Below are 25,236 nucleotides of genomic sequence, written 5' to 3'. Positions count from 1 at the left end.
TCTAAAACTGATTTCTTTATTTTCTCCCCCAACCTTGTCCTAGTCTTCTCTGCTTCTGTAAATAGCATCCTTCCTATCCAAGTTGTACAAGTGAAAAGTTTGGGAATCATTCTTTATTTTGCTCTTTTCTTTCCCTCTTTCCTCCACATCCAGTCAATCACTAATTCCACCCATTCCATTTCCTCAGTATCTCTCAAATCTATCCATCTATCTATAACTCTTATGGCCACTATCTATACTGTTCAAACTACTTATTTCTTGCTTTACCTACTTTAACAGCCTCTTAGTGCTTCTTCAAATTTTTCATGTAGAGAATAACACTGTAAGATACTCTAAGATGAACTGTGAAGAATTTGGAGGTATCTATTTGGGGCTTAATAAAAGAATGTAATTGCTTTTCTCAAAATAAACAAAACATTAGAGATGATATTAAGCATTGAATTTATATAAATATCAAATATTTTTCAAAATTTTAATAGGAATTTTTAATATATTTTCCTTCATAAATTTCACTTTTTAATATAAGATTTTCTGCTTAAAATGCCCACTATCAATTCCTGATCAAGACCTTTAAGGATGTTCCCTTCAAACTCTTGATAGTCATCATCAAAGAGAAACTTTATTCTCTTTGATGAAAAGAAATGAAAAAAATGTTTAAATATTTTTAGAACCATTTTAAAATTTGCAACAGTTGAAATATTTAAGACTCTAACAGCTCTTCCTCTTCTTTAAATGCAAATGTAATGTTCAAATTTCTTGTGATAATATGAATGAATTTTGAAACCAGTTGAACTTTTTCTTATCAAATATTCAAAAACAACAGAGATTCTATCTGTAGGACATAAAGGCACCATCAAGGCAGTTGCCTTGCAGCCAGCTTAGCTGAGGGAGTAAAAACTAAAACGTTAGCTACAAACAGAAGTGTCCATTATATGTAATGTCGAGAATGCTTTGGAACTGTACCCGCCTCTACTCCCCCCCTCCCCTTCACAGGCCTAACTTTACCATCCACATTATGGGCATCTGAAACACAAACCCCTTCAGCAGCCCCATGGGCTGCAAAAGACCTAGGATAAAGATGTAGGGAGTAGCAAATATGGAATAAATTCAAATATTTGAGAAATACATGAATTTGGGGAGCTGCTCTCCAGCTGTGTCATTGAATTGCTAAGGAGTTGGCTATCCTTCATGTATTGCAGTTTTGAATATTTGAACAGAAAACTATTTCTGAACTTCCTGGAAAGAATAATGTTTGATCAGGTTGGGCTAGTTTGGTTCTAGAACAGGCAGTAAAGATAATACTTTCTAGATATACAGCTCAACCAGAATAGACATATGAATAATGAACATTTGTTGGTTGCCAAACAAACAAACATTCCCTGCTTTGCTCCTCCTAGGGGTCTTCAGATTTTTCTTCTGGTTGGGAGTTCCTCCTTCTCAAAGCCCATGATTCCTGGAGTCCTCAGTCTAAGTTATACAAGATATTTTCAACCTCAAACCTCCTGTCTCCTATTGCTCACTCAAGGTACAGTTGCCAAGGGCTTTTTGAAAATGGAAGTTCCTTGCTCTTCTGAAATAGCTACCAAAAGAGACACTCTCTGTCATTGTACTGGAGAGTGTGTATGTCACATGAAAAGCGAAACTGCTTGAGCCTACATTCTCAATGGGGGTGAAAATTGGGGAGAGAAAAAAAAATCTTACTCTTTTTATGTATAAAGCATAAAACAGGCATAAAGTCCATAAACAGATATGTACCATATCTGTGGTATTAAAACTGGGGCGGGGGGCGCATTGAGAAAAAAAATCTTAAAAGGCTCTTAGGGAAGCAATAAAGAAAAAAGGGTTGAGAAACACTGTTCTAGAGCAATGGCAAATACCACAAAAGGCAGAAGACAATAATGAAAACTAAATTATTGATATCATTACGTTTATGAATCAGTTTATGACACCTAAAATCTGTCCTAGCTCTTGACTTTCCACTTAACTAGGCAAATAAATTCCTTTTAATGTTTAAGCCATTATGTGTTGAGCTCCTGTTATTCATAACAAACGTCATATTAACTGACAAAATATGGAACTCGTTATCTGATGTATTATACATGCCGATGCAACAGAATATTAAAGTGGAACTATTTTAGTCTGTTTCTGCTAAGTCTCCATGAAAATAGGTGCCAGATATCCTCATATCCAAAATGAGCCAAGTAAGATGAGAATCCCACTTAAAACATTCAAAAAGATAGTGGGAAATTGATATCAAAACTCTTGGTCCTCATCCCATGTATAGTGCAGAAGAGTTAAAATTGAAGACAGGGTTGAAGGTTAAAGAGTAGTTATTAAGACACTGACACGAGGGTAGTTGGTGGAGAGTGCTCAAATTGGGAGGGACTTCATGAAGACTCTTTAAAAGCCTTGTTTGTATCTCTGGAAATTTGTGTAGACACAACAGACTGGTAACCAAAGTTTAAATTGTGAGGTTCAACCTTCCATTCTTAACTCATTAAAGTTAAAGAAGTTAAAGGGAATACAAAGTAAAAGTTAAGGTGAATTAAGATAAGTTCAGCCCCCTTCCTTCATTTCTCTGGATTCAAACTGAATTACTTAGGAATCTTTGATTGCAAATGACAAAAATACAACTTGACTCAGCTTAAATGAAAACTGGGAATTGACATAATCAAATCACAGGAGGTGAACTGGACTTTGGGGATGACTGCATCCAGACATGAATAATGCTGGGACTTTATCACAAGCTAGTGAAAAGGTTCCAGGCAGACCTCCCTGCCTGCCTCCCCGCCCCCCCCCAAAAAAAGCAGTCTGCAAGCACATTGGGGAACTGACTTTAGTATCAGTCTCATAAGTCCTAATCAATGGATAAAATATAGAAGCAGAAATATTGGAGATTTCAAAATCATGTAGGAAGTTCACTTTGAAATGCATCCAACAAAAAAATGATAGAAGTATGTGTGCATGGGTAAATAGATGGACAAATATAGAATAAAGCAAGTATAGTAAAATGTTAATGTTAGAATCTTGATGGTAAGTATATAGGAGTTCACTGTAAAATTCTTTCAACTTTCCTGTGTTTGATTTTTTTTCTAACAATGTTGGGGGCGGGGAGAGGAAGTCAAACAGAATAGCATCATGGCTGTAAGGATTAGTCCCTTGCCAGCAGGATATTAGTTCTAAACTGAAGGTACAGAAAACAGACCTTACACTCCAGGCAAAGGGAGAACTAGCAAAAGCTATTCATTTAACCAGAACATGGAACAAACATTTCTTGTGCTTCCACTTGGTAGACCCACTGAATTAAGATCAAGGTGTTAACGCAGTAATGACCTGCAGAGTGATAGCATGAGGTAAGAGGTGACCATCTTAATTTGAGAAATCCAGAAATGACAGGTGAAAATGAAAGTTATCCTATTGACTTAATCTGCTTCTGTTTAGTTATTAGTGCACTAAACATCATTTTAAATGTTGAAATAAAGCCCTGATTTCGCACTTGGACAAATGAGTAGATGGAGTGTATCCTTCAGAGATAGAAAATGCACACGGAAAAACATTTGTAGTGGCTAACATTTGCATTTGCTTTTGAAATCTTGAGTTTAGGTGCTTAAGTTACACCTAAATAGAGATGTTCAATAGGCTGGGAATTCAGGTAATATTTGAGCATTGGGAGATTGGAAGTCATCATAAAAGTGGTCTAGGTATTCAAGACACTGTGTATCATCCAGAGTGTATATGGAGAAGAAATTCTTTCATTCTTTTTATAGCTATTCACCAAACTATCATTATTACCAGAACTACAAAAAAATGACCGATGTTTTTCAGTTCAAAACTTAATTTCCAAATCCAATGACCCATTTGCTATCCCAAATGTGTTTAACTTACTTCTGTACAGCATTTATTGGGTTGGCTACTCTTTAATTGGAAAGCTCTCCCCCAGTGATATTCCCATCACCATTCCTCTCACTTCCCCCTGACTGTTCCTTTTCTGTCTCTTACCCTATGAGTCTTAGAATTTGACATTTATAGGGTTTCATCTTTGGTCCTTAAGCCTTCATTTTTAACTCCAATTTCCCAGTTAGGCTTTGGTTCAAATCGACTAAATAAAGTTTAAAGGCTAGTTTAAAACTAAAAATGGTATTGATAGCACAACACTATTCACCTTGGAGCTACACTGACCTAGCTTCTACTAGCCTGTGAGGTTCATAATCTTTTTCATCTCTCTGAGCTTATTTTCTCATGTCCTTAAAATGGTAGCCAAAATATTTAATTTGCAAGGATACTGATGATTAAATTATAAACGTAAAGCACCTGAGTGCTCCGCACTCTATAAGTACAATTAATACAACCCACAACTTCAAATGAATACAAGTTATGCCAAGTTATAAATATCTACCTTACCTAATATTAACTTCTGTTCGTGTGCACTCAGCCTACACAGTGTTATTCAGGTTACATGCGTTGACTCGCTCTGTATTATTCTCTTTAGAATCTCTTATAGCATCAGGGACTGGCTCAAAGTAACAGTAGCAACTGCTTCCTTCCATACACCGCATTGAGGGAAACACATTTCCCAAGGCTTCTTAAATAGTTCAGTTTAGCTTAGAGGTTAAACTAAAAAGCTTCGTCACAAAAACTTAGTCCAACACTAGCCCATCCGTCCGCAGGTCTCTGAGACAAAAGGGAGCGGAGCCCTAACACAGTTTACCAGAGTTGAAACCTTAGTTTTTATCTTTCCCGCTGGTCTCTGAACGACCAACCGCATTAATATTTCGTCCTACTCCGCGCCACTTCCGTTCGCGCATTTTAATTACGTCAGCGCATCAGCTCTCGCGGTATCACCCGATGCTGAGGCCCTTTAATAAAGATCTCGCGAAATTTGTTCTGCAGTTCCAAGCCCGCCACTCACTCTCACCCACCCCACCCCCAATCTGTCCTTCCTTTCCCTGTCTCAGTCACAAAATTCTCCCCTCCCCTTTCTTGAGCTCACAGCCCTCCTCCAATTTCCGATTTCAGGCCGGAACCGGAAGTTCAGTGGGCGGGGCCCGGCGGCGGAAAACGCAGCGGAGCCGGAGCCGGGACTCGGCTGTGGCCGCTGTCCCTGTACCCGCCACGGATAGCCGTGGCTTCAGTCTGAAGGTCGGTCCGGAGGCGGGTGGGCGCGGGGCTCCCCCGGAGTGTCCGGGTGGCAGCCTCCCCAGGCCCCCCGGGCTTCGCGAGGGATCATGTCTACAGCCTCCGCTGCTTCCTCCTCTTCTTCGTCTTCGGCTGGTGAGATGATCGAAGCCCCCTCCCAAGTCCTCAACTTTGAAGAGATCGACTACAAGGAGATCGAGGTGGAAGAGGTGAGTGAGGCCCGGCACGGGGGCACCGGAACCGGCCTTTGCGTGGTCCCGACTCTTAAGGTGCCTCCCCCGGCCCGTCTGATTCTCTGGGCCCCGTCGGGTCCACCCGGGAGTCTCCACACAGGCTAGGTATAGAGGGGACTTTGCCTTCAGATGCTCTGGGAAAGCTTACTTTTTCCTCGCTTCGGCACTTTTGTGTTTGGTCCGGTGCCTGGAGTTCGATCGTCTGAAACAGCAGGATGAACTGGTGAGATGGTGTGGTCCACCAGTTCTTAAATACATGTATGTAGTCAATTCATCGAAGACCGTGGTCGTTTTGGAGTTGCAGTTCACTGAGATTTGGTGTTCTTAAGGGCCAGCGATTGTATTATGTTCGACTTATAGCTCAGTGCCTGGTACGTAATGTGTGTTCAATAAGTGCTTGATAAATAAATATATCATCATGTCTAAATGAAATGTTTCCCAACTTCTGAGTGGTTCTGTTTCGCCGATTCTATAGAACAGTAGTCATAGTATTAAATGGTCTGCCTTCAGTTGGACTAATTTGGATAAATTTTACCATTAGTAATGTAAACTACGATGAAAAAATGTTTCAAGGTAGCATATTCCGAAGAGAGAATGATTTCGGTGACAACCACAATATAACACCAAACCAGAAATCGCTCTTAGAAAATCCAAATCATTCTTTATTCTGTATTAAGTTATCTTAGAGAAAGATAGTAATGTGCTTTTAACATGTTGTTTGTTTTCATATATACAGAGTAGATTGGTTCTAAGGACCACAAAATTTAGAAAAGTAAAAACTATATATATTTTAAAGATACACTTTAGAAAGTGTTAAAGCTTTAGTTGAACATAGTATCAGTTACCATTTATTCTTCATTTTAAAAATTTATTAAATATTTTGCAGTATATATGCCATAAAGAATACTGTGTATCCTATGTTATAGACTTTCAATGAGTTATCTCTACTCTAAAAATCCAAAATTATTTTTAGGCAGTGGCAAGCTAAAGTGGTGAGATAATTATCATTCAACAAATAATTTTTTTTTCTATGCATGTTTTGGGAGAAAATGGATTCCTTAATCATATCTTCTTATGGCATAAAGTAATCATTGAGAACAGCCTCATTTTACAAGGTAGCATAAACAAGGCCTTTGGAGTTAGAAGGTTCAATATATCAGGTATACTACTTATTAGCAGTGTGATTTGAAGCAAGTTTCCTAACTAATCCCTTTGAGCATTATAGCTTTATTCCTTAACTATAAAACAGGGATAATAATTTCTATTTAATTTTATCTGTATACTTCCTTATTAGGCAATAAAATCAAAACACCCAACATGGTACCTGACACTTACTACTAGAAAACTGAGTTCCAGAGAGGAACAGTGACCCTCTTTAAGGTCACATGGCTAAAAGAAGGACCCGTATTTTGGAAAGAGGAGGGAATTTTTTTTTTTTTAAAGATTTTATTTATTTATTCATAAGAGACAGAGAGAGAGAGAGGCAGAGGGAGAAGCAGGCTCCCTGCCAAGCAGGGAGCCCGATGTGGGACTCGATCCCAGGACCCTGGGATCATGACCTGAGCCGAAGGCAGACGCTTAACCATCTGAGCCACCCAGGCGCCCAAGAGGAGGGAATTTATTTGCGTGTATGGGATGTGTGTTTTCTATTGAGGCTATGATAAATTCCTTTTTCAGAAGTGGATAGTTGATCCGCTTTCATGGCTAACTTTCTTTTTTAAGAAAAATTCAATGAGTCAGTATAGAAGAATTGCAGTTTTTAAATAAGCATTTACGTCTACTCTGTGGCAAACTGCTGTACTTGTAGACTACAAATTGTTATATAATAATAACTTGTACTACTAAATGCTTTCACAGACTTAAATCATTTGATTCTTACAACCTTCATTTTCTCACACTACTTTCTAAAGCATTTTACATTATTGCCTTTTGGAAGAATGGAAGTTACTGAGGGGACATTCATCATTTTACTGCTCTTTGCAGAAAGCTGTTTAACTTCTGATGAAGTTTTATGTTTCTAAAGATTTTTCTTTCAGTTTAGATATTGTTTCAACCTTTCTTTATTAGTATACTTAGGACATTCCTGAGGAGTAAATTTTTGTTTTCAGATGAAAATTTCTAAAATTAGCTGGTTATTTAGTTTAGTTTTCATTTTTTAATACCCCATTTATTTTCACTTTAAAGATTGAATTTGGACCTTTCTAATGTTGAAAACATTACATAATTCCCATTACATTTACTTGCACACATTAAAACAGTGTTATATAATCCAGAGTACTATAGGCACTCAGTTAATAACTAGTTCTCAACTTAGATTTTGCTTCTAGATTAAAATCAAAAATAAGAGAACAAAGAAAATGACCAGAAACAAAAAGTATTTTACATTGCTTTTAGTATTTTAAATAGTACAAATACATTGTCTATAAATAAAATTATATTCTGTATTTCTTAAATAACAATGTAATTGAAGCAGCATTATATTGATTCAGTTAGAAATTGTGTAAGAAAAATACTCCAACCACAGACCAAATATGCAGTCATTTAGTAGATATTTTAGTGCATCTTTTTAAGGCATCAGCTGATTGTAATCCTTACATTCCTAATCTTATGACTCAGTAATACCAGGGCTGCACTTCCTAAATTCAGTTCTGATATCAAATTATGTGAGGTCTCAGCCTCAGAAACCAGAGACCTCAAATTATGTGAGGTCGCAGCCTCAGAAACCTTAAAAACTTTTTTTTTAAGCCACCTAGTTTTTACCATTCTGGAAGAGAATGTTAGAATAAATTGTGAGGTATGTACATTGAAGACTAGGTTGCAAAAAATGGTAAAGGCAGTGTGATGTGGTAAAAAGTGTATTGGGCTGGGTATTTTAAAAAATTGAATGTCATACTGATTCTACCATAATATTTTCTGTAGCCTTGAGCAGGTAACCTAGTTTTTCTGGGTGTCTGACTTCTCATGTGAAATGAAGGATTAAACATGATCATTTAAGGTCTCTTCCAGTTCTAAAATGAAAACACATTCATTATTTTCAGTATTTTTGTTCTGTTTCCACAGTAAGCTCTACATGATCTCTTGTGGAATGTAGTTGGTGACCAACCAACCCTGGTTAGGCAGGACAAATATCCCCATTTTACAGATATTGACAAATGGTCATAGAGTTTGATTTACTAGAAACCTCATGTCTAAGTAAATGGTAAAGCTGGGAATCGAATTTGAGATTTCTCACTCATGAGTTAGTTGCTCTTTCTTCTAGATATACAGTGTTGCTCTAGTTCTTTTTGAAGCACTCTGACCAAACCTTATTCTGGGAATGGAGAAACAAAATACTGATTTTCTTTACAGTGGTTGGTCCTACACATTTAATGAGCATTCTCTTCTGTGTAGAATACAGCTAAGATACTGTGGAAGATGAATAGAAGAATGCTAGGATTCTCTTGAAATGTTTGACTTATTGTGAGACTAGAATAAACACAGAACAGTTAATAATTAACATTTTCAGAACCATGAATTTAAAACTGTGGCTATAGATAACCGAGCACTGAAGCCATAATTTGAAAGTAGGGTTAAGCACAGAAGACTTCATTGAATGGAAAGTAGTTTGAAACCAGATTTTGAATAAGGTAAGCATCATAGATTGGTAAAGGCACAAAGGTGAATTGTCTTTGCACTTGTTCCTCTGCCTAGAATTCTCTTCCCCCAAGAACTTCACAGGGCTGGCTCCTCTCACCAAGTCCCACCTCAAATGTTTATTCCTTAGGGAAACTTGCCCTGAGTAACCTAGATCTTCGTCAGTTCTGTTGTTATCCTTTGTGGCACTTAACCAGTAAGCAAAATTGTGTATCCCCCAGCAAAATGTAAGGTGCCTTATTCACACACTTGTAAACACCAATGTGTAGAGAACCTAGTTTTTCTATAAATATTTGTTGAATGAGTAGTTGAAGTTATCACTGCATAATCATGTGGATTTAGTGCTCATCCAGTTCTTTTATACTGCATGTGATAAAACCAGAGGTTGCAGTAAGTATGTGATTTGGCTAAGGCAGCATTTAAACTAGAAATCTGATTCTCTATCCAAATGTTGATTCCGTTATACTCCATTATACCTAGCAAATAAGTTTGTTTAGCAGGGGTTTTAAAAATGCTGTAAAGGGTAGATGCTATAAGTAAACCATGTATTAGTGTGCTTTCACTAAAATCCTAAAAAGACCCTCTTTGGCGTGGCTGCTTTTTAAAAGGGAGACCCACAGTGCTGACATAAAGTGTAATATGAGCAAGGCACATATAATCACTACAGTATTTATATGTTGTTAAGCTTCATTATAGAGACCCAAACGTTTTGTTTTAAAGGGAAATGTAGAAAGAACTTTGGCAATGATGTATATTTTGTAGTTTTAGAAGTATATGGGCAACTGATAATGGAGAAAAACCTTGTTTATAGTGGCCTGAAAAAAAAACTGAGTCTATAAATGTGTTAGTATTTAATTGTGGATATCCAGAATTATTAATAAACTCTTCCATATGAAACTTAATGATCATTGGTTTCATTAGAAATCTGAAATTGGGGCGCCTGGGTGGCTCAGTCGGTTAAGCGACTGCCTTCGGCTCAGGTCATGATCCCAGGGTCCTGGGATCGAGTCCCACATCGGGCTCCCTGCTCTGCATGGAGCCTGCTTCTCCCTCTCCCACTCCCCCTGCTTGTGTTCCCTCTCTCGCTGTGTCTCTGTCAAATAAATAAATAAAATCTTTAAAAAAAAAAAAAAAGCTGAAATTGTTAGCAGTGAAGAGATAAGCACACTATAACTTATATTGTGTGTGTGTGGCTTAAAAGATGACATGGGCATATTATTTGAAAGAAAGGCCTACTAACTGGGTCAGATGTCTATGGCAGGTTTTAAAACACTGCGTGAAAATTCAAAAGTAAGTTTGAATAATCAAAGCTTTACTTTTATGTTATCAACCCTGTCTTGTCAGCAGATGGGAGTTCTGCTCTGCCACAGTTTATTAATAGATATTGAAGTTCTAAGTTCTGAAATAGTTGGAGGCTCTAAGTTCTAATGAATAAACGTAAGGTCTATGCTTGTTCTGTCATGTTCCATATTTCTAGCCAGAGCAGTGGCAGCATAGCCAGGGTCCATTCACATAGTCCACCAAGCAGGGCCAAATCAAAGTGACAACAACTATAGTCACTGAACTAAAAATAACATGAATTGGGGACAATTAAGAAGAATTATTTCATAGTAAATTAAGAGCATATGGGCATCCTTTTCCATTTTGTATAACTTAGGTGGGTTTTTTGTTCATTTGTTTTTATTTTTTAAAGATTTATTTGTTTGAGAGAGCGAGAATGAGAGAGAGAGACAGAGTACATGAGAGGGGGGAGGGTTAGAGGGAGAAGCAGGCTCCTCGCCGAGCAGGGAGCCTGATGTGTGGCTCGATCCAGGGACTCCAGGATCATGACCTGAGCTGAAGGCAGTCGCTTAACCAACTGAGCCACCCAGGCGCTCTGTTCATTTGTTTTTAATAACATGACTTGGATGAAGGAATAGTCTTTCATCCTAAAGAAATTAGTTATTAAAGGAGTTGCTTTCTTTAAACACACACACAGAATGAATTCTGATTTTGATATTTATGTTTTTTAATATTAATTGCATGGAAATATTCACACTTTCATATTCTTCTGTTCCATTTTTTACTTAAAAATTACATTTAAATCTGCTTTACTATATGAAACTAAAGTTTTGGACCCAGAACCTAGAAGACTACACCACAGGGGGAAAGATGCATATCATAAGCGAATTAATCTAACAACATTTTAATTTAGAAAACATTCATAAATTTAGGAGGAAATATTTCTAAATTAACTTCCCTTTTAAAACCAAAGTCCTCTTTGCATTCCTCTGTTCTATTTTTACAGATGAGGGATTGTGAAAAATATCTAATATTTATTTCTGGGTTTGCCATTTTGTATGGATGTGTGTGATGGGGGAGATAACTTGTAATTTGGATGTGTGCCCTTTTTTACACACTTGCTGAAAATTGGTCTTTGGGGAAAGCAGTCATCCAAAATAATTGTTAATGATAATGTGTCAAAGAAACTTATGTTATTTGGATATGAATGCAATCCAAAAAGCATATTTGATTTGTCAACTTGAATTAGAAATTTGGTAGTAAGTAAAAAGTGACTTCCTTTCCTTGTTTTGTAATTTGAATATTAGGTTTTTCATTGTTTACCTCAGTTGCCAATGTGTATCAGTTTGACATCTATGCCACTCATTTATACTGACCTACTGTATGTCAAGAAAAACATTGGGTTGCTCACAAGAATTCCCCTTTTCCTTTCTTCATGCCCAAGATGGCCTCTTAGTGCTCTGGACAACTTTCATAGATAATATCAACTGGTCTCTGTGATGGCTTCCACCAGAGTATTTTGTTTCACTGTTAATTATGTTTTTAATATAACCTAAAGTTGTTCTCAAACCAGAATCACTTGAAGAGCTTATTAAAACACAGATTGCTGGACCCTACCCTCAGACTCAGTACTTCTGGGTTGGAACCTTAGAATTTATATTTCTCACAAATACCCAAGTGATGCTGATGCTTTTGATCCAGAGACCACACTTTGAGAGCCATTGAATTAATGCTTTTGCTGTTTTTGCATTTGCTTTCTTTTTAGAAGTCTTCCCTTGGCTTCTTGTGACACTCTTCTGGTTTGCCTGCTACATTATTGACTGTTCCTTCCCAGTTTTTGCTGGTTCTATCTCCTCTGTGTTCTAAGATGTTGAAGTTCTTCAGAACTCAGTTCCGAGGCCCCATTATTTAGATACTATTTTTTTGGTAATCTGACCCAGTTGATTGACTAGAAATAACCAACTAAATGCTGTTATTTAGTTGCTAAATGTGTTATCTTAAAAAAAAAAAAATCTGCTTGCTCCATTCTTTTTTTCCTTCATTAAGCTGTTGCCTAATCTAGACATTATCCTTGATTCATCCCTTCTTTCCACCCATCCTGCTGTGTGCAGACCATCAGCAAGCTCTTTGTTTTTTTTCTTTTTAATTTGAGACAGAGAGAGAGAAAGAAGCATAAGTGGAGAAGGAGGAGCAGAGGGAGAGGGAGAAGCAAACTCTCCACTGAGCAAGGAGCCTGATGAGGGGCTCAATCCCAGGACCCTGAGATCATGACCTGAGCTGAAGGCAGGCGCTTAACCACCTGAGCCACTCAGGTGCTCACGAGCTCATTTAACCCTAACTATCAAACATATCCCAGATCTGCCCATTTTTCTGCACTACCATCAGTCTTGTCCTCACAGCTACTCTCTCTTGCTTAAGCTGCGATAATAGCCTCCTATCTAGTCTCTCGATGTATTCTAGCTTCCCTACAATCCATTTTTCATGTAAGAGCTAGAATGATTTTTTTAATAAAAATCATATCACATCTTTCCTTCTTAAATTCCTCCTGTTGCTTCCCATTGCACTTAGACTGAAATCCAAACTCCTTTTTGTGATGCAGAGAGCCATTCAGGATCCAGACTGTGCCTGTCTCTTCAGGCTTATCTTGCATCACTCTTCCCTTCTCCCACTATGCACTGCCCCCACCAAACCCTCCAAGTGTTTCTCTAGGTCATCACTAAAATGTTACCTTTCTCAGTGCAGCTTTACAGGACTACCCTGTTTAAAATTGGCAGGGTGGGTAGTGCATACATGTGTGTACACACAAGATTTTTCTCCTTTTCTTCTTAGCACACTTGTTATTTACTAAAATATATGTGTTTTCTTGTATATCTTGCTTCCTCTTGGTTTGTCTCTCTCCACAAGAATATAAGCAGTAGGAACAAGGATTATGGTTTATTTCATTCACTTCTGTATCTTGAGTGTCTAGGATACCACCTAGTCTATAGATGGAGTTCAAATATTGTTGAATAGGGAGTGAGGGATTATTTCCACCCTTCTTTAGGGCCTTCACATTACTTGTTTCTTCTTCTTTGATTGGTTCCTTGTATCATTCAGATATCAAGTTAGTAACCTTCTCAGATGGCCTTGCATACTGTCCATCCCAAAGTTTCCACTAGTCTCTTTGTCCTGTCATCCTCATTTTTTGTTTTCTACATGGCATTTTTTTGCAATCTGATATTTTTCTCATTCATCTTTTTGTCTATTGACTGTCTTCCCCCCCCCACCTCCCTTCATTAAAAGCACATTCCATGTAGATCAGAGCCTTTGTCTTATTTATTGCTGTATCTCTGGTATCCTAAATCATAGCTGGATATAGTAGACATTCAAAAACTACTGGTGTAAGGAGTAAACAAATGAAGTTCATTATTCTCTTGGCATGAACCTCACCTTTACCCATTTTGAAAGGAGAACTTAACCTATTTCTCTCTTGTTTACTGACTAGGCCTTCCCCCTTGGCTTTCATTGATTCTCCAAAACTCAGCTGAGCTCTGCATTTAGCTCCCTGTGTTTGAGTTATCTACCATCCCACAGCCTGTGATGATAGGTTCCAACAGTTTGCTCTACAATAGCCTCCTTCCAACAGTTCAGAAAACTCTAATTTTCAGTTGCCTCACTTTTCTCTTGGCAAGAGTTTTTTGTATCATTTCCATGTTCTCTTGGGGCTGAGAGAACCTGAGTAGGGCCTCCCTTTGTCTGTCTCCCTTGCGTTCTCAATCATCTGTAGCTTCCCTTGTTAGCTAAGCTGCATGAGGCTGCCCTCTCTTAGGGATCTCTTTGAGAAGTGGGAGGGATAAGTCCTTTCCGCCCTCAAATCCCTAAACCTATCCTGAATCCCTAAGCCTATCCCTGAAGGGGAGGGGGTGTTTCTTCAGCCACTATCACAGACTCACCTTTGGCTCACTTCAGCTGTTAAGTATTTAAAAAATTATTTTAACACTGTTGTTTTGTCTTATTATTTCTCTCTCTCACAAGGTTAGTTCTTTATCTTTATTTCTTGTTACTCTTAATGTCTCTACATTTATGCCTTTTGAGAAAATGGGAGGTTTTTTTTATACTGCATTCTGAATGACCAAATAGTATATTTCTTATATATATTTGGCCTTTTTCACAGTTCCTGGCCCACAGTTCCCCAAACCCTCAGAAGTTCCTAAGTGAAGAGAGATATAAAAATGTTTCTCTCTCTATCTCTCTCTCTCTTTCTGTTATGTTAATGAGGCTACTTTTGAACCCTACCAAAGGATGGGAGCTGGTGCTAGGAGAACCTACTTTGTGATTAGAAGGTTGGAACTTTCAGTTCCATCCCCCTGACCTCCAAGGAGGGGAGAGGAGATAAAAGGAGAGAGGCTGGAGGTCAGATCACTTGCCAGTGACCAGAGATTTAATCAATCATACCTGTCTAATGAAGCCTCTATAAAAATCCAAAAGAACAGTGTTTAGAGAACTTCCAGGTTGGTGAACACGTAGAGGTGCTAGGAGAGTGGCTTGCCTGGAGAGCTCACGGAAGCTCTGCACCCTTTCCGCATACCTTACCCTATGGTTCTCTTCATCTGGCGGTTCCCGAGTTATATCCTTTGATAATAAACTGGTAATCTAGTAAGTAAAATGTTTGAGTTTTATGAGCCATTCTGGCAAATTAAGTGACCCCAAGGAGGGAGTCATTGGAACCTCCAATCTGTAACCATTGATTAGAAGCACAAGTGACACCTGGGCTTGTGACTGGCATCTGAAGTTTGTGGGAGGAAGGGGCAGTCTTATAGAACTGAGCCCTTAACCTGCAGGATCTGATGCTATGTCCAGGTAGATAGTGTCAGAATTGAACTGAATTATAAGATACGCAGCTGGTATCTGAGCATTGCTTGGTGGTGTGGAGAAAGTCCCCTTCATTCACTGGAATTGGCGATCAGAATCATTAGATACACAGAAATTTAATTCTTTAAGCATTGACTCTGTGCTTCTAACGTCACTCCTTTGAATTTATAGCAGTTATTTTTTTTTATCATGCATTTCAGTTTATGTATACAACCTTTAGATATCTTATACTTTCTTTACTATCATTTTGTATCTGTTGTTTCACTATATATGTGAAGTATCTTATAGCCCTAACATGAGTGGAGGCTTCTTAAAGCCATGGGCCCTCATCTTACATGTATATGCCTGTTTTATATTTCAAAGTATTCCCAAAAATTGCTTCCTTAAGCAAATGGAGGAAAGTTTATCATATCCTCATTTGTCCACATTATGTTCCCATGATTTTAAGTTGAAAATTCAGACTCAGCCATTATCTCAGCACTAGATGGCACTTGTGGATCACAACTAGTCATATAATACCTAACAGTTTTTATGACAAGTGAATGATCCACAAATGTAATGTTTGGAATTCCTGCATGGACGTTCCTGAGAATAGGAAAATGAAACAGGAGGAGACCTACTAAGTACCAGTTGCTGTGAGGTATTTTTAAATACATGGTTGAAGAATATTTTAAATTCATAATCGTTATCTCATAGTAATATCAATAGATAGTCTGGTCTCCATCCATACCTTCTTAGCCTAATGTTGCCATAAAGTTGAAATTTGTTTTAGGACCTGTTTGCTATTCATTATGGCTAATTGTGAGAGAAATGAGTAATATAGCTCCTTACACTGATTCATACCTAACTCTAAGCACTTATTCTTTTGTAGGATTTAAGAGAATGCATGGTTTTGGCTTTCTTATGAACCCTATAAATATCACGGAGGACACTGTAAGCATCTCCCTTTTACTGTTGAGAAAACAGAAGCGCAGAGATGTTAATCTCCCCAGCATTAATAGCTAATAGGTAGACAGAACCTATATTCAAACTCAAGTCTGTTGGGGTTTAGAGCCCAGATGTGCTCTTTCCCTTACTCTGGTGGTGCCAGGTTTAGCCAGTACCCATTCATGTTAAAGTAACTGGATGACTAGTGCAAATGACTGATGTTGGTTTCTTTCTCTTACAAGAGGTATAACTCACCACCCAAAAACAACCCAATTAAAAAATGGGCCAAACACACGAACAGACATTTCTCCAAAGAAGACATACAGATGGCCAAACAGACACATGAAAATATGATCAACATCACTCATCATCAGAGAAATCAGATATAATGAGATATCACCTCACATCTGTCAGAGTAGCTAAAATCAAAAACAACAAGAAAGACCAAGTATTGGTGAGGATGTGGAGAAAAAGGAACCCTCATGCACTGTTGGTGGGAATGCAAACTGGTATAGCCACTGTGGAAAACAGTACAGAAGTTCTTTAAAAAGTTAAAAATAGAACTACCCTGTGATCCAGTAATTGCACTACTGGGTATTTACCCAAAAAATATGAAAAACTAATTCAAAGGGATACATGCCCCCCCCCAGGTTTATTGCAGCATTATTTACAATAGCCAAGATATGGAAGTAGCCTAAGTGTCTATCGACTGACAAATGGATAAAGATGATGTGGTGTGTGTACGTGTACACACACACACACACACACAGGAATATTATTCAGCCATAAAAAAGAATGAAATCTTGCCATTTGCAACAACCTGGATATAGCCAGAGAGTATTCTGCCAAGCTAATCAGTCAAAGACAAATACCATATGGTTTCACTCATATGTGGAATTTAAGAAACAAAACAAACGAACCAAGGAAAAATAAAAAGACATACCAAGAAACAGACTTTTTTTTTTTTTTTTTTTTAAGATTTTTATTTATTTGACAGAGAGAGAGACAGCGAGACGGAACACAAGCAGGGGGAGTAGGAGAAGCAGGCTTCCCGCCGAGCAGGGAGCCAGATGCGGGGCTCGATCCCATGACCCTGGGATCATGACCTGAGCCGAAGGCAGATGCTTAACGACTGAGCCACCCAGGCGCCCCCAAGAAACATACTCTTAACTGTAGAGAACAAACATGGTTACCAGAGGGGATGGGTGAAATAGGTGACAGAGATTAAAGAGTACACTTACCATGATGAGCACTGAATAATGTGTAGGATTGTTGAATCACTGTATTGTACACGTGAAACTAATATAACAGTGTATGTTAACTATTCTGGAATTAAAATTAAAAACTTAAAAAAATACTTAGAGATGACAAAATAAAATAGAGAAGCATGTGTTAATGCATGAAAAGTGCATAGACTAGTACCTGGTACATGGTTAACCATTTGGGTAGTTTTATACATTATTTAACATGAGAAATATCCATACTGCTTTGTGTAATGTATGAAATAGAATTTGAGCTATGGCTAGAGTAGCCATACATCCCAGTTTCAAGCTACTGTCCTGGTAGTTATTAGCACTTTCTTCTTACTCTAAAAAGAGTTCTGATGTAAATATACCCAGCTTTGTTACAGAAGAGCTTTGTGCCCAGGGATTTGTTCTTGTAAGTTTGTCTAAAGTGAAAATTTCTCCGAGGAAAGATAACTGGTACTTTTCTGACATAGAATAGAGATATATGTGTGTATATTAGGATCCTTAACATTCTGGTGTTAAACTGTCTGGCATCAAACTGCTCTTTACTAATATAGCCTTGGACAAGTTAGTTTACTTTAAAACTAGGTTACTTTATCTGTAAAATAAGAATAGCATTAGTACCTATCTCCTGTGGTTGTGTAAATGAGGTAATGTATCTAAAGAGAGAGGTAGATATTTCACTTAAGGAAAAAACATTGACACAAAGTACTTAGATACATTGGAAGCTGAAAAATTGGAGTAGATGACACTTAACTAAGATCCTTTACAGTTATAAAAATCTAATGATTTTGTTTTACAAGGATCAAAGCTGTTCTTTTGTTGATTTTATTTTACGGCAAATTTCAAACATATGTGAAAGTAGAAAACATAGTGTGAGAGAGCAATGAACCCATGAGGTACCCATCACTTAGCTGTCAATAGTAATACAACATATGGCCAATCTTTACTTTAGAACTTTCAAAAATAACTTTAATGAGATATTTTACATATCATAAAATTCATTCACTTGACCTGTTTAGCCATTTGTACAAATTTACCAAGTTATGCAGCTATCACCATAAATCAGTTTTCAGACATTTTCATCCCCTTAATTAATATTCATCCTACCCATTTACAGTTAATCCCAGTTTTCACTGTCAGTACCAAGCAACCACTGATCTACTTTCTGTTTCTATGGATTTGCCTTTTCATGTCAATGGAATCATACAATATGTGGTTTCTTATGTCTAGCTTCTTTCACTTAGCATAGTGTGTTCATCCATATTGTAGCATGTATCAATTAGTAGTTCATTTCTTTCTCTTGACGAATGTATTCTGTTGTATAGGTGCTACCATGTTTTGTTTGCCTTCACAGTGGCCAGTCTTTTATCATCTGTATTTTTATCCTTTCACCTCCATTTCATATCCCTACTGAATTATTCAAAAGCTGTTTTTAAATAGCTTAAAAACATTGATTATATGTTCTTGCTTTTTATATTTATTTTCCCAAACATCATCTTTCTATCCTCTCCCTCATCTTGTCTGTTTTAATTTGTTTCCTTGCTCCAAGAGTCTTTGTTGTTTGTTGTTTGGTTTTACCTGACAGTGAAGAGCTGTCTAAACCATAAACTTTCAAAAAGATAGAGATAAGTTCATTTCATTATTTCTTCACTTTAATGAAACTTTATACTTGCTCGGTGGCAAATCCAGATAGTGGTGATTTCTAAATCTTTTAATAAGTCTTTCACGTCAGCTTCAGTGTTTATATGTTGGGCAGGATCTATTTATTTCTGATTCTCATGGGTATTTTTGTTTTTTGTTTTGTTTTAACTCAGGTTGTTGGAAGAGGAGCCTTTGGAGTGGTTTGCAAAGCTAAGTGGAGAGCAAAAGATGTTGCTATTAAACAAATAGAAAGTGAATCTGAGAGGAAAGCTTTTATTGTAGAGGTAAGTTGAATTGTTGTTTCTAATATATAATTCTTTACCTAAGATACTCTGTGAATTTAATATTATGAAAAAGTTGTTTCCCAGTTGTCATTTCTCTGTATACTTGAACCTCAGCAATTTGGTTGAACCAAAGATAATGCTGTAGAAACATTTTTCATTCACACTCTTAATTCTGATTAAAAATTGGGGGGGGAAGACTCTTAACTACATAAATGAATTCATCCCTGAATTAAAATACAGTCTCATCCGTGTAATTCAGATCTATTTCAAGGCATAGGATTTAAATTTTAAAATAGAAAGGAAATGGTATTCTCTCCCATTATCTAAAATTAAGAAGGGAAATTTTATGCATTCATTTTTGACTGAATATTTTTAGAAATTCAAATGAGATCACTTTACAGGGAAATAATTTTAAATTTAATTTTTTTCTCATTTAGCATGAAAATCTAGAACTCTGTTCTCTTACGGATTTGATGATGAAGGAGAATTCAATAATCAATAGTAATTGTATTGTCAGATTTATTCTTTATTAATTTTATACTATTTTGTATATTAGATGACGGCAGTTCCTTAAATTTGTGGGTTTTTTTCCTCATTGGCCAATGGATAAGTGGTCTTTACCTTACAAACCTTTCTGAATTTATATCTGTGATTGTATTTAATTATAACTTGCAAATATACTTTATGATATTTTTAAATGTATAACATGGAGAATGAAAACTTAGGATACGATAAAGTGGATTTTTGTAATTAATTGAATGAGTTGAGAAATGCTGATAGTTTGGGGTCCTCATGAAGAAAAGATGATCTCTGGTACAGTGCTCCAAGAGTGGCCTCAGCCTTGCCTTATTCATGATTTTTGTTTATGGTTTAGATAAGGTCTAAAAGTGCATTGGCACTTTCACAAAACTAGCTAAAAGCATATGTGTTAAATGCTAAGAATTAGGAGTCAAAAAGATTATAATAGCTTGGATGAAAAAATTTTATCGAGGTTATATGTACAGGTAATTCAGATTCTCAAATAGTTCTCCACATAGTCTTATTTTAAAAACTTTAATCCCCTAGACCTCCTCCCATCAAGTTTTCTGCTTCTCAGAGGCAACTACTTTGAGTTCATCCCTTAGTTTTGTTTGGTGTCCCCTAATCCAGAGACTCTTTGTTATATCAAAGAATCAACCTCTAATTGTTGGGATGATAAAGAGGCAGTCACTAAACTGAAGTCAGGAAGGGAGAGAATCTGGTCTGCCTTTCAGCTAATCTCTCTGTTCCTTTGTTGGCTTATTTGCATAGGTACCTGGTACTACCACCAGTCCCAACCCTTTGGAGGTTTTATGAGCTTAATCTAGTTTCTGCTCACTTCTGCTCATTTTTTTTAAGTCTGCTGTGTCAGTTATTGCTAGTCATTTGCTTTCCAACTTCCAAAAATGTGTGCTGTTTTCTCATTTCACATTCTCTTTATTCTTCTGAATTTGTGCCTTGAAAAAATGCCTTTAATATCTTGGTGGGATTTGGGGAAGGAGCAGAAATAAATGCTTACATAAGCTGCTATCCGAACCTCAGTGCTAAACCTTTAGAAGATGAAATATAATAAATATATGTTTGTGTATAATAAATGAATATAATAAATAGCGATATTAATTGTTGTGTTAGGACTGAAAATACACAAATGTTCACTGTAGAGAAATACAGCTTTCTAGTAGCATATAGTAAAAAGGTTTACTTTAGTGGACTTCATATGAGCCAGCAGTATAGTGTGGATAATAGAGAAGAAGAGGAAGAGAGGGGAAAAGAGAGGAGAAGAAAGAGAGTAAGGTGCAGTTTGGAGGGACACATTAATAGAAGTTTCAAGTGTAGAGCAAGAGAGACACAGTACAGCCAAACCTCTCACTGACCTTGGTGTGATTCTTTGGATTGGGGAGGACTATTTGCATAGGTACCTGGTACTACCACAAGGAAGTAGGGAATACAGCTAGGAAAATACCCTAGTAATTACTGCAGCAGTTCATGTTGGAAGAATTACTAAGGCAGTGATCGTGGGAATGGACAGAAGGCAGTTAATTCAAGAGATGGGAGAAGGACGTAGAGAAGACAATACACATATGCAGAAAGAGTGCAGATTTTAAGTCAGATGGACCAAAGTTCAAAGCCTGGCGGTAGCTGTAGGATATTTAGCCACTCACTTAACCCTCTCTGAGCCTTATCTTAAAGGTCCGTTTTTCTTAAAGGTAGAAATGACAGTACCGCTCTTGCAGAGTTGTGAGAATTAAACAGAATCTATCAAGTGCCCACCAGGGCCTGGCACAGAGTTAGGTAGACTGTGCAGCCATAGCTCTGAAGGTGATGACAGTGACATAGATTCTTCTGCCTTGGATAACTAAGTTCAGTGCCATCTCTGGGACGGTGTCCTAATGTTTCTTGTTAAAGTTTATTTTTTCTTATTTGTACTTATCGTGGCTTGTTCATAACTCCTGTTACAGCACTTTGCATTTGGGCTTAATTATTTATTTACATGCCTGTCTCCCAAGTAAAGTGTGAGAGCTCTAGGGCAGGGAATCTTTGCCATTCTGGGCAGCCATTTATACCACAGTGCCTGCTACATAGGAAATAATGATGGTTGAATGATTAAACTGATGTTTTGTACACCCTGAAATTGTAATGATGTAATGTAATCAGGTCCTCAAAAGCTAGCATCTTTTAAAAGAAACCTTAATTTGTTACAGCTTCGACAGTTATCCCGTGTGAACCATCCTAATATTGTAAAGCTATATGGAGCCTGCTTGAATCCCGTAAGTTTGTCACTTTTTCATTGTCACCTCTTTATAAGCATTGACATAGTAAATGTTTGCAGGTGTGTAGTTTATGAAACTATTTTGATCTGTTTTGTTATTTTTTTAAAAAATTAGATTTTATATATTTGTTTCTAGTCTGTTAGCAGCACAGTGTATTGGAGGGGAGTTATCTTGGGAGGTCTTATCCAATAACCTCATCTTATGAGGCTTATGATGTTCTGCGACAGCATCTACTCAGCACTGGAGAAAGTTCTCAGAGGACTTGCAATTATGTTTTTACATACACCCCCACTCTTAGACAGTGGGCCCCTACAAGACAAGGCCTTAGATCATAGATCCCCTTCTTTTTCCATTAGTACCATTCACATAGTGGGGACCAAAAGAATAATTTTTAATGCATTTATAAAATTAAAGATTGAACTCAGTTATCTCTCAAGTCACCTAAGATGTTACAGCCCTGTGGTTAATTATTATACTGACATATGTTTCTTTTAGGTGTGTCTTGTGATGGAATATGCTGAAGGGGGCTCTTTATATAATGGTGAGTGTCATTAGACCTGTCTTTATCTAGCAGAGTAAAATCATTGAAAAGCTTTTAATACACACCGTTAGTTACTTAATGTTCTTCACAGTTTACCTTCAGAATCTCAAAAGGAGGTAATTTAAAAAAAATCTAAAATTAGAAATGAAAAAATGAGATGCTACAACATTAGTATGTGAAATTTAGAAGTCTAAGTATATCAATCTTTTCAATTGATGGTACTTTTCATGATGTTAAAAGCATTTAAGTGAAGTAAAATTTGCTTTTTAAATAGATTTTTAAATCTCTTCATACTTTTAATGTTTTTCTTTTTGCCCTCTCTTAGCTTTGAGCCTCCTCATTTGAGAACTCTTTAGCCATACTTTCTTCCATTTCATTTTGCTTAAATTGCTGTCTTTACAAAAAATAAAATTGTGAAAACTGACTTCACAAAACATTTTAATTATAACAATGAAAGAAACTAGGTCATTTAGTTATTTTTATAGAACAGAACTAACTTTTTCACTCTTAAGAAACACCAGCCATATAGTAAATATATTAATTGTTGCCTTTATATGAAATAAATGGTTGCATTTTATTTTTTAAATTAACATTTTACTTAAATTTTTATTTATATTTACTGCTCATGTGTTCATCATTGTTAATGGGTATCTCTAATACTCCATTGTCTTACTTGGTTGAACTATTTCTAGTTTTTAGCTATTGTAGAAAGCATAATTGTAAACATCTTGATACACTTTGTTTTATTTCTTTTTGTACTACTCTGTATCTCTCCTACAGTAGCATGCCATCACATTGCTTATAATTTATATTATTGTGTGAAAGACTGTCAATGTGGAAAAGTGTGGTAATTCATATTAATTTTGCTAGAGTGTATGTATAACATTTAATAGAAGTACTATTACATTTTAGGTACTTATGTGGTAGTTACCCATTTGAAATTATTAGATATTTCCATCTTTGTATTTAGGAAAGAATTAAAAGCAGGACTGTTGGGAGCATGTGTAGAAAAATACCCAGTCATGTGTTCCAGTAGTGCTCACATTCACCTTGTGTCTTTTGTTATATGCAATAAAGTTCTTTTTAGTTTGTGCCTTTCTTTTGCAGTGCTGCATGGTGCTGAACCATTGCCATATTACACTGCTGCCCATGCAATGAGTTGGTGTTTACAGTGTTCCCAAGGAGTGGCTTATCTTCACAGCATGCAACCCAAAGCTCTAATTCACAGGGACCTGAAACCACCAAAGTAAGTTCTAATAGTGTGGTGTCTATCTCTCTCTCCCCCACACCCCCCAGCCCCCCGCCCACTTCCTAATTCAAGCTAATTGTTGCACTTGACTTTCTCTTTTCTCTTCCCTTTTGGCTTGTTTGAGAGTGTTTATTTTTAACTCACCTTCATTTTTAGTCATTTATCTAAGCTTGCATTTTAAAATGTTGTCTTTAGTAGGATTTTAATTTTAGTCAGATTTTTATTTTAATAACTCCTGCTGTAGATTAGCATACTTCTACAATTGGTTAGCCTATAAATCTTATTTTGTGCCTGCTGTATATATTGTTGCCCCCAGACAGTTCCGTAAGAGCAGAAACAAATTTGTCTTATTCCCCACTATGTTCCTAATAGCTAGTACAATGTCCACATGTAGTAGACATTCTTTACAGAATGGTTAAAATTTACAGAGTGGTTATTATTTGCCATTTTAGAGGAAGGCAAAAGGATATTTCCGGCATCTGGGTAGAAATTGAAATATTCTGGATTTCCTCATATTTAGGATCCTAGGACTTTGAAAGAACTTCAAAACTTCCTAAATAAGTACTTTAAAAGGCTGAAACTTTGGGGGTTTTTTTGTTTGCATAGGTACTCAATTAAAGGAAACATACATGTGGTATTGTCCCCTTTTCTCTCTGATTTTATTTCTTCTTTATCCACTTGTGACAGTAAAAAAAAAAAGTCCACATGCCATTCTCTCTCTCCCCACTCCCCCATCACCACATCAGTCCTCATATAAGAGGTTTCCCGTAGGTAATCAGTCTCAAGTATTGCATTCTCTTGATACAGGTAGCTTTAAAGTATCCCTTCTGGGTACATCTTGTCACTCTCATGTCTAATCTGATACATTCTACATAGGTTTCAGCTCTTGGAATGACTGTTCTCACTAGTGTACCTTATTTCTACTCTCAGACTTAAACTGATTTCTCTTTCCCCAGGTCCCTGGTCAAATAATGTTTAAGACCCAGGTTCATGACACTTTTATTTTTTTAACTTGACTCCTTGAGGCTATTGCCTTAGCTACCTATCTTGGCTAGTGAAGAAGAAATCACTTTGTCTTTTTTTCCTTTTTATGAAGATTCAGTCCTCTTTTGCTCCTCTTAATAACACACAGCTGAATTATCAAAACAAATTCATGAGAATCATAGCTCTTATCCAGCAACAAAGTGACCAGTAGCATCAGGTACAAAGCATCTTTTTCCTGGAAGAGCCAGAAACTATCAGATGGGACTCTCAGAAGTATCCTTTTTCTTCTGCATTATGTCATATCTTGGCTTTGGAATAACTGACTATTGTTAAACGATATACATGAAAATATCTCACAAAAGGAGGTCTCATAGTGGCATATAAAGAAGGCACCTGATGATTTGGTTGGGTATTTTACATAATATCAACTTGTGCTT

General features: G+C 36.9%; 1 protein-coding gene across 2 annotated transcripts in view; it reads left to right on the top strand.

Annotated features, from left to right (window-relative positions):
• The first annotated feature begins 4,951 nt into the window (after positions 1–4,951).
• Positions 4,952–25,236, top strand: part of MAP3K7 (mitogen-activated protein kinase kinase kinase 7) — a 70,183-nt gene continuing 49,898 nt past the window's right edge. The window contains exons 1-5 of one of the 2 annotated variants that reach the window (XM_045867234.3): positions 4,952–5,345; positions 19,126–19,236; positions 21,957–22,022; positions 22,521–22,566; positions 23,674–23,812. In XM_045867234.3, coding sequence (XP_045723190.1) covers positions 5,226–5,345; positions 19,126–19,236; positions 21,957–22,022; positions 22,521–22,566; positions 23,674–23,812 — 482 coding nt within the window. In that variant the 5' untranslated portion in view covers positions 4,952–5,225. The remainder of the gene's footprint in view (positions 5,346–19,125; positions 19,237–21,956; positions 22,023–22,520; positions 22,567–23,673; positions 23,813–25,236) is intronic. The other variant, XM_045867235.3, reaches the window with a different exon arrangement.

Source organism: Mirounga angustirostris, unplaced genomic scaffold (assembly GCF_029215605.1).
Source record: "Mirounga angustirostris isolate CCGP_5_RB_7025 unplaced genomic scaffold, mMirAng1.0.hap1 SCAF_8, whole genome shotgun sequence".
Taxonomy (NCBI): domain Eukaryota; kingdom Metazoa; phylum Chordata; class Mammalia; order Carnivora; family Phocidae; genus Mirounga; species Mirounga angustirostris.
The sequence above is the reverse complement of the archived record's forward strand: the minus strand, read 5'-3'. Positions and strand labels throughout refer to the sequence as shown.